The following is a 9,654-nucleotide window of genomic DNA, read 5'->3' as shown; positions in this document are numbered from 1 at the left end:
CTCCCTCCAATTCTTCACTTAGAATCCCTTTAGGTCTAACAACATCTTTCAAAATAGCATTTAAAAATAGAGCGCGCGCGTAGAAATTAAAGACGGTTCCTATAGGATACTATAGTCGTTATGGGTGCCTAACACCTTCCCGTAGCGAAAACAACTCCCGGACCTCGATTCTCAAGGGTTTTGCTTACTTTTTCCCTTCCCAAGAAAAAATAAGATATCACCGGTTTAAAAGGTTCAAACGTAATCAATGTTTGACACCCGAAAACCAAGATAAAACAAAGAGATCGAACAAGAAATCTGAATCCAGTATGAAATTGAACAGAAATTTGACAGAGAAGGAAAATATACCATCAAAATCATGAAACCCTAACAATTGGGGAAAATGACATGATCAAGATCGAACATGATCCAAAACCAAAACGCAAGACTCGAACAGAATCGAAGCAAGAATCGCAACAATAAACTGACATGAATCTCATATATTAGAGATTCGAACAGAGAACAAAATTGAACCGAATTGCGAACAGAATCGTAAAAACGAAAATCAAATGCAATACGAGAAGAAACGGAATCGGTCGTAAAAGAATCAAGAAAGTGAAACTGAATCGAAAACTTGAAATCCAGAAATCGAATAAGAAAGAAAAGGAACGAGAAAAGGAAAGTGAAAACAAACGTGAGAAAAATAGATTTTCTCGGGAAAATGAATAGAGAGAAAGAAAAGAAAAATTGAGAAAATTGGATTTTCTCAAGAAAATGCAGCGGAAAATCCTTCGAGGAGGATACCAGATTTGCTCTGATACCATGTTAGGAAACATGGTATCCATGGATGAAGGAGAGAAAAGCTTGTGGAATTGTTCTATTGATAGTGAAATGTAATATTACAAATGAGAAAGTTAACCCACTTATGAGGATGTTACACCTATATATACTAATAGGACTAGTACTCCTTCTAACTGAACTATGTATCTCTAATACTTATTTTCTAAGCAAGCAAGCATAACTTCCTCCGTCACCACCTTTCTCCTCAACAGTTACACTGTCTCTCTCATTCTTCATTTTTACGTTAACAATAACAATGCTATGATCACATGATCCATTATTCTATTCTCACATCACAACCGGAACTTCATCAAGTTCCGGTCTAAACTCTAAAACCCCACAATGCCTTCTTCATTTTCCTCCAAACCATTCTTCAACCCACGTCACACCATTCCCCTTCGCAGATTCTCATTCTTCATCCTCCTCATCACCTTCCTCCTCCTTTTACTCCTCATCGTTTTTCTTAAACCGTTTCAAAACAATCGCTGTCTCAACACTAACCCTAGATCCGTTCGCGTTGTTTGGGATCACGGCAACGCCGTCACCAACGGCGCCAGAAATGTTGTTGCCGATAGGCATAAGGTTATGGCATTTGTCGGTATTCAGACTGGGTTTAGATCTGTTGGAAGGCGTGAATCTTTGAGGAAGACTTGGTTTCCTTCCGATCCTAATGGACTTCAACGGTACTAATCTCTTTTTTGTTGAGGAGATGAAAAATTTATGATTCTATCATGTTTAATTCTATCAAATTGTTAATATCAATGCGAAAACAAGCTTAGGTGATTTGGACATGTATAAGGAAGATTTATGGATTCTGTAATAAGGAGAGATAGATCAAATGGAGGATAGGCAGAGGAAGACCAAGAAAAAACTATCAGAGAAACTATTAGGAAAGATTTGGAAATTAATGAGTTGGACCGAAATATGGTGTATGATAGAACATTATGGCGTAATTTGATCCATGTAGCCGAGCCCACTTAGTGGGGAAAAGGTTTTGTTAATGTCGATGTTTTGATTTTAGGATAATGTGATGTGATTGTTTTTATTGTAGTATTGAGGTTTGATTTGAAGTCTCATGTTTGGATAATTGACTTATTTTGTAGCTTATAGCATTATGATTAGCACTTATGTATAATCTATCTCTATAACTAAAGATAAAATAACATTAAATTGTTTTGGTATGAGCTGTTTACGTAAGCTATCTAAGAGAGCTTATGAACATAAGCTGAAAACAACTCATGTACATGTCATAAGCTGTTTTCATAAGTTCTTTGAAACAATTTCACAAATGCTTATGCTAGTAGATAAGCTCAAATAAGTCAATCCAAATAGGGCCTAAGTTGTGTTGTGTATTACAAGAATTGGAAGCTTCCCTTTTGTGGTCTTGTTTTTGGATTCCATTCATTACCTATGCAAAGTAGCTAGCAGTGTAAATTAAGTGCTCAAACTGCATTATGCCTTATGTTAGTCGGTTTTGATTGATTTTGGGTTTGAAAATGCAAAACATAATCAAAGTTTTTTCTTCTTCATTATATCATAATATTCTATATCATGATTCATGTGATATTGTTTAATGACAGGCTAAATGCAAATCGTTTTCAATGGTTTTACTTATCATTTTACTTGGCATCCGTCTGAATCTAGCTATTGGACTATTGTCTATTTGATTTAATGTACTTTTGTTACCGGTGCAATTTGGGGTCTGAAAATGATGTAATTTAATTATCCTCATATTGATTTATTCCTATTGCTTCCAGCTTGGAAGAAGCTACTGGATTGGCTTTTAGGTTTGTTATTGGTAGAACGAGTGATAGATCGAAGATGTCTGCACTTAAAAGGGAAATAGCTGAATATGACGATTTCATTCAATTGGATATTGAAGAGGAGTACAGTAAGCTCCCATACAAAACGTGTGTTCTGAGAATTAGTAAACTGACGAGCTTTATATCTGTAATGTGTTTCTAAGCTAAAAATATGGTCATTTATTACAGGTTGGCTTTCTTTAAAGCTGCTTACGCTCTTTTTGTAGCCGAATTTTATGTCAAAGCTGATGATGACATATATTTAAGGCCAGGTGCAATTTCTTTCAGGGTTTAACCTAGTTTTAATGTTGTTATTACATTTTCTTGAAAGAGCCAAATAATCAGGATTTTTGCAATCTTTATTGTCAGATCGTCTTTCATTACTGCTTGCAAAAGAGAGATCTCATTCCCAGACGTACATAGGATGCATGAAAAAGGGCCCTGTTTTCACTGATCCGAAACTCAAATGGTTAGTGTAAATATCTTTAATTGTGTCCTTCCTGGCTTAATTTCCGGAACTTTTCAATTTTCACCCATTTCACTTTATGATAGGCATAAAATATTTGGTTATTAAGTTGTTTCTATCATTGCATGCGATAAATATTAGAACTTTGCACTTTTACATGATAATGTTCTTGTCTTCAAAATGAAATATAGATTACAACTACTGTCTGTGGAATTTATGAATCTTTAATTTGGGAGATCAAATATTTGATAATAAATTTTAGTTAAACTGTAGCAGCCTCAAAGGGAATGAAAATCATTGCTTAATCTCATTCTTTTCCCATCTTGTTTCTTTCGTTTTCTTTTGATTTCTCCCCTTTTCCTCCAAACGTCTCAACATAAACTAGGGGTCGAATCATGTAATTTCCAATATTTATGGGGTTCTAAATTGTTATCTGCCTCTTTTTTGGGGTCATGTAGTGTGCTATCTAGCCTCTCTATAGCGACAATGAAAAGTTTTCTGTTTTCATTTTACAACCAGCATATTGGCTTCTTTGGCTTTTGGAGTAATTTTATCGGCAACTCTTGCAGGTATGAGCCATTATCTAATTTGCTTGGAAAGGAGTATTTTCTTCATGCTTATGGTCCTATATATGCTCTTTCTGCTGATGTTGTGTCAAGCTTGGTCGCTCTTAGGAATAACAGGTACCCTTTTCTTTGTCTACAACTTGCTTGCTTGTTCACTTTTTTAGATTTGAGATCGATACAGCCTTATTTGCATGCTACATATATGTTTTTCCACTATCTCACTTTTGGATTTTGCTTATTAATTCACATGCTAGAGTCAGATACCGTCTGTTCCACATCTTTGTCAGAATTGTGTTTGGTTGGCTGGTCTGTAGACCATCTGCTTTGGTTTATATAGTTGTTCTTTGATGAAAAAAGAAACTGAGAATTAACGGAGATGTTCATGTCATGTGGTCCTTGGGTTTCATAGTGTACAACTGTTAAGTTAGTAGAGATATCAATGTATTGCAGTCCTGAGGTTCATGGTCAATTTTGTATAAGCTGTGCATTTGTACTACGTGATCTTTATGCTTCCCTAGTTCATTAATTCTTTATAGTCATAAGTTTTTTCCATATCGAGCAGTGAGCAAGTTGCAAATGTTTCTTAATAATTTCTGCAAATGAGCCATTCAATTGCTTGGAGATTTAGTGGCCATGCACTGAGCATATTTCTTTTTCTGCATCCAATTCATACAATATCATACTTTATACCTTAAAGAATAGTTATGAAGTTTTTATATATTTTTTTTTTGTTTTTTTGTTTTTGCCTTTTCACAAAGGAACAAAGATCACAATCCATAATATTAGCAAATAAAAAAAAAAGATCACAATGCATAAACATGATGATTTGAGCCTTGTTCAGTCCCCTCCCTTCCATATTCCTATAATTGTGAATGTAAAGTTTGCATCCTTTTATTTTTTAAAACACAGTTTTCGGATGTTCAGCAATGAGGATGTTACAATTGGAGCTTGGATGCTTGCAATGAATGTCAACCATGAGAATATTCATGAACTTTGTTCTCCAGAATGTACATCGACATCAATCGCTGTTTGGGATATTCCAAAGTGTTCAGGTTTGTATTTATGTTCCACAAAATGTTAAAAATATATATATAGAGGATGGATATATCGACTCCAAGAGTAAGTCTATAGACTTACTACAAATCACTTCCATCTATTTTGTTTTAATCTAACGGTCTTAGTTAATTATCTGATTGTGCACCAAACAATATTCCACACCTCTTCAACCATTGATTGTTCCTTCAGCGTCTTTCAATTGTTCTGTAAAGATCCAAAGCAGTTTTTTACGATCTATACCTTCAGACCAAAAAATTCAGCGTTGTATTTCAATTGCCTCTTCCCTGGCTACCCTCCCTTGTCCCCACCACCTCCAACTCTAAGCTTCTTTTTTAATTAACTAGTCATGATAAATTCAGACCGATTTGCCTATGTAACTCTTTCAATTATTTACTGGTGCACCTTCTTGGCATCATTTAAACCGATCCGCCTATGTAATTATCCAGTTCTTTTGCATTGAACAACTTCAATTGTTTCTCCATCTCTCAGCTTTGAACTTCTTATTTTGCTATCTTGGTGAATGTAAGCATGCTTGCGCTTTTCATTTCGCACATGTTTTTGAATTTCTACCTTGAGGATTTCAATCTTCCCTCCACCACACAAGGTTTCTTGATTTATGTGTGACAGAGGGGATGAAGTATTTTGAGATAAAAGCAACGGAAGAGAACAGCGCGACCGAAGAATGAACTCGACTCGGTAATGCTTGAAGATTGGATTCATTAAGGTAGGAAAACAAAAACATACGTGGATAAAGAACCAGAACCCCCTGAAATGCACTTCAAGGGGGCTGAAAATGAATTTCAAACTTAAGAGTTAGACGCTGAACATTTCAAGTTCAAAGAAATTATAATCATAAATTCATTAATCATCACTTCACCGCGATTCGTCAAAAAGAAAATTTTAGTTAAGAGATCCAGAAATTGATAATATTCACCTATTCGTCTATACCCAACCACATCACACGAACCCTTAACCAACAGCGATACAGTTTTCAACTTAACATTTGTTGAGGCACCTTCTTGGCATCTCTCAAACCGATTTTCTTATGTAATTCTCCAATTCTATTGCATTGGACAGCTTAAATTGTTTCTCCATCTCTCTCTTATGTTATTCATTATTGTATATGCTTATATTATTCAATCAGCATTTAATGATTTTTGGTCAGACATATGCACATGTGGTGTAAAATGCAAATCAAAGCAAAATCTTTTTTCTGAATGATGATTTGGATGGTGTTTACCTACAGGTCTCTGTAATCCAGAAAAGAGAATGTTGGAACTCCATCAAATGGACAGCTGCATTCAGAGTCCAACAATGGAATCTGATGAATAGTATTTGTATTTATCCTTATATTTAGTTCAGGAACTCCTTGTGTATACATTAATCTTTATCTTTCTAATTCATACATCTTTCAAGTGATCAGAAGATACTGTTTTTTTTTCCTTAGTTTTTTTCTGTAATTTTTCTTTTGTGGTGTAAATTTTTCCCTTTACCTTCTTCAGGCCGGCCTTATATGTAAAGGATGAGAAAATATATATACTAAGGGATGATGACATCATTTAACTATACCTTTTTTCCTTTTTGGAAAGGATCATTGAACTATACTTTTCTGATTTTAATGTCTTCTTTTTTTGATTTTATTTATGTACTGATAACTCTAACTCATGTCATTCTTTTGAAGAAAACGGCCCATTAGCCTTTCACGGTTTCGATGAGATTGTTGAAAAGGTGAAACTGCATACTTGATGGTGGTTTAAGGCGTACAAGTGTAGTTTAGCGCTCAATTTCCATACCTGGTGGAGTAATCCATCTCTTTGTATTGGTTATTCTAGCGGGTAATGCAGCTTGTTGGCTTCATTCTTTTTCGCCTTTTGATTTTCTTGTACTGCGAGACTTGTTTTGATTCCTGGGTAGGCTGCTTGGCTTCTAAAAAAATAATACCAATCGGATCTCTTTCTTGCTATGGATGGAATAAGCTTATATCGTTTTATTACGAGTTATGGAGCATAAAATTAATGCAATAAGTTTGTCAAATATTTTATTAGAAGCACTTCGAACCAGAAATGGGAACTCTTCAACAGTTAAGACTGATGAAAACAACTTTCATGAAACTATTTGGTTCAAAAATAAAATATATTTTTTTTAAGAGGCTAAAATGGAATATATTACCAAATCAAAATGTTTTTCCTAGCACAAGGTGTACCAAGGAAGAACAAGAGAGTCATTACAATATGTACAAACTAAAAACGAAAGCACCAAATACCAAAAAGAGAAACAGAACTAGCTAATGCCCAACAAAGTTAACGGACTAAGCCACCACTCATGAAAATTTAATGGAAGAGAGGCAATTTTCGCCTTCAATAGGAAAGTGCCTTAATCTTATCCACCACTTGTGAGATTGAGCACTCTTTTGCATTGAAGATCCCGTTGTTTCTTTCTTTCCAAATTTCCCACACGGTAGCAAACCAAAGCGCCTATAGTGTTAGAATCTTTTTGTTATAACTTTTTTAACGAATTTTTTAAAGAAAGCTTCAAATGAGAATTTAAACAGCTTCTCATAAAAAAGTCATTCTAAGTAATCTATTATTTTTGGATAGTAATTTTTTTAAAATGCTTAAAATGAGAAGTTATTTCAAGCAGTTTCTTATATAATCATGTCTTGTTGAAATAATATGTAATAAGTGAAAGTCAAAATTAGTATTACACTTACAATTTATAACAAATGAATTCGAAACAGTTTTACTATTAAATGAGTTCTCAAAAAAAATAATTTCTACAAATATAAAACAAAAATCACTTTTTTAAAATCTATATAACAAACAAACCTTTCTTCCTAAGACAAGTGAATTGGCACCCATGGCTGGATCCACTAATTGTACAATTAAGTTTTGTAAAACTTCACTTTATAGCTTCCTGAGAAGGTTTTATTTAATCAAACTAATCGGAATTTAATTATGATGACCAATAGTGCAAAAGATTTACATGGTTTGAATTTAAATTTGATATACTCTCAATTAATAAAAATTATCTAATTTGTAATTTTTTAAATGATTATAGTTTATTGAAAATGATTATAATTTAGCTCAATTTTTTAAAATAATATATGTTACAACAAGTCTCTCTTATTGTACAACCATTGAGAATGTTTTGTTTAAGGAGAATTTTTAGGTATCCTAAAGTTTGAGTGGGTATCGGTATCCTATAGATGAAATATGACATGACAATTGCATAATTGGATGACGAGTACATACGCAAACAAATTTCATAAGTGCCAATGTGCTCACCTTTATTTAAACTAGAAGGTTGTTCGAGAAAGAGTGTACAATTTAAGGCTAATTATATTATGCACAAGAAAAATTATGCTGTGCTATCCGTAAACAATAATTTCTTTCCAAATCTTGTTTTAGATTTTATGTATTTCTAAAGCAAAAATCTTTAGACATCATTTAGTATAATTTTGGTTTAATTGTAGTTTTAACCCCTTATATTATTCAATTTGTGATTTTGATTCACCAATGTGTAAATTGACTTCTAAATGTCTCATCCCATCTAGCTGGATGATCCTGTCATACACTAAACCTATCAATGGTTTCATCATCAAATTTGGAAGCAATCATACAGAAGGGCAAAATGTCACATTATTTAATGATTATTTTGGTGTTGAAAGGAAATGAATTTAAAAACACATTTATCACATTCATTAAAGTTATTAGATCCAATTATTTGATGTATTATAAAATATTTTCATAGCAACAATGAACATTTTGTTGTTGTAAAGTATCACATGATTTAAACTTCAATTATTTTGGAATTTATTCTCGCAACCCAAGAGGTATGGTGCAACATAAACACCAAAAAATAAGGGTATGCCCTTAGCTTATTCGTATGTATATTTGCTTTAATGGATTCTTAAACCATTCTCCCCATTCTGAAGCAAACCAGTTCATGTTATCATGATAATGATAAAACATTTGTTGTGGATCTTCTACGTATATGCTATTCCATTATTTCATATTCCAAGTTACATCACATGTCACTTTCTCAACAAAGAAAAAAATTCCTCAATTTTCTCTTGTATATAAACAATTTCTCATTCCAAATTTTTCTCATATATTATAAGAAAATTATACAACCAACACCATTTTTTTTTCCATTTAATAAATTTGCATTAATAATTTTGTTTGGTAAACTAGTTGACATATATTCCCATCAACCAACAAATACAAATCTCAGCAATAATTTTTGTTTAGTGTAAATTGAAGCCAATATCAAAGATGAAAGTTATCTTCTATTTATTCGGTTTGACAAGTTTGAAAAGAAATGTCAAATAATATTGATTTTTTTGACAAAGTCAAATAACATTGATGAATGAATATTATTGACAGAAAAAAATGGTTGTACCTAAAGAGAAAGGAATTGGACCCCATTACATGTTAGTGTGTGCAATGGTGGAGACCTAAACTTGAAAATTAATTTATCATATTCTTTTTCACAATGGAAAGTGGGTGTTACCTTTCTTTCATGTCTTTCATGTCAAGCTTCTTAATATTAATTTTTAATGCTTTTTTTGAAGAATTATTAATTTTTAATGTTAAAAGCATCTTATTTGGGTATCATTCATTGTCATCAAATGAAAAGTATTTGGTCGTGTTTTTTAAGTAGTTCCTAAGAATCGTAATTAGTAGTGGCAATATGGGCCTCTAATGATGGACCCATTATTGGCCCATCAAAAGTTAATCATTATGGGCCACTGTCCTTTTTTTTTTTTTTTCTGGAAATCTTTTCAACGAATCAAGGTACAGAGGGACCTATATGTCCCATGAAATTCGACTTTTTTTATGTTCCAATATAGGTAAAAACAAATAAATAGTGAACATGCCTCTTTGTGATTGGAGCTAACACATTAGCCACTTTTCTTCCCTTAAACGTCTTGCCTATGAGCAAC

The 9,654-nt window shown here is 33.1% G+C and overlaps 1 protein-coding gene across 1 annotated transcript; it reads left to right on the top strand.

The window, feature by feature from the left end:
* The first annotated feature begins 951 nt into the window (after positions 1-951).
* LOC146949612 (Galactosyltransferase family protein) lies at positions 952-6,275 on the top strand. Its single transcript, XM_085745563.1, has 7 exons — positions 952-1,502; positions 2,577-2,729; positions 2,811-2,893; positions 2,991-3,090; positions 3,657-3,770; positions 4,563-4,705; positions 5,956-6,275. The coding sequence occupies exons 1-7, from the start codon at positions 1,162-1,164 to the stop codon at positions 6,039-6,041; spliced, it is 1,020 nt and encodes a 339-aa protein (XP_085601689.1). The 5' UTR covers positions 952-1,161; the 3' UTR covers positions 6,042-6,275.
* The last annotated feature ends 3,379 nt before the right edge of the window (positions 6,276-9,654 follow it).

This window comes from Medicago sativa, chromosome 2, assembly GCF_051527215.1.
Source record: "Medicago sativa cultivar Bolivia chromosome 2, Bolivia_mono, whole genome shotgun sequence".
In the NCBI taxonomy this organism is placed as follows: domain Eukaryota; kingdom Viridiplantae; phylum Streptophyta; class Magnoliopsida; order Fabales; family Fabaceae; genus Medicago; species Medicago sativa.
Note: the sequence above shows the minus strand (reverse complement) of the source record. Positions and strands in the feature narration are given on the sequence as shown.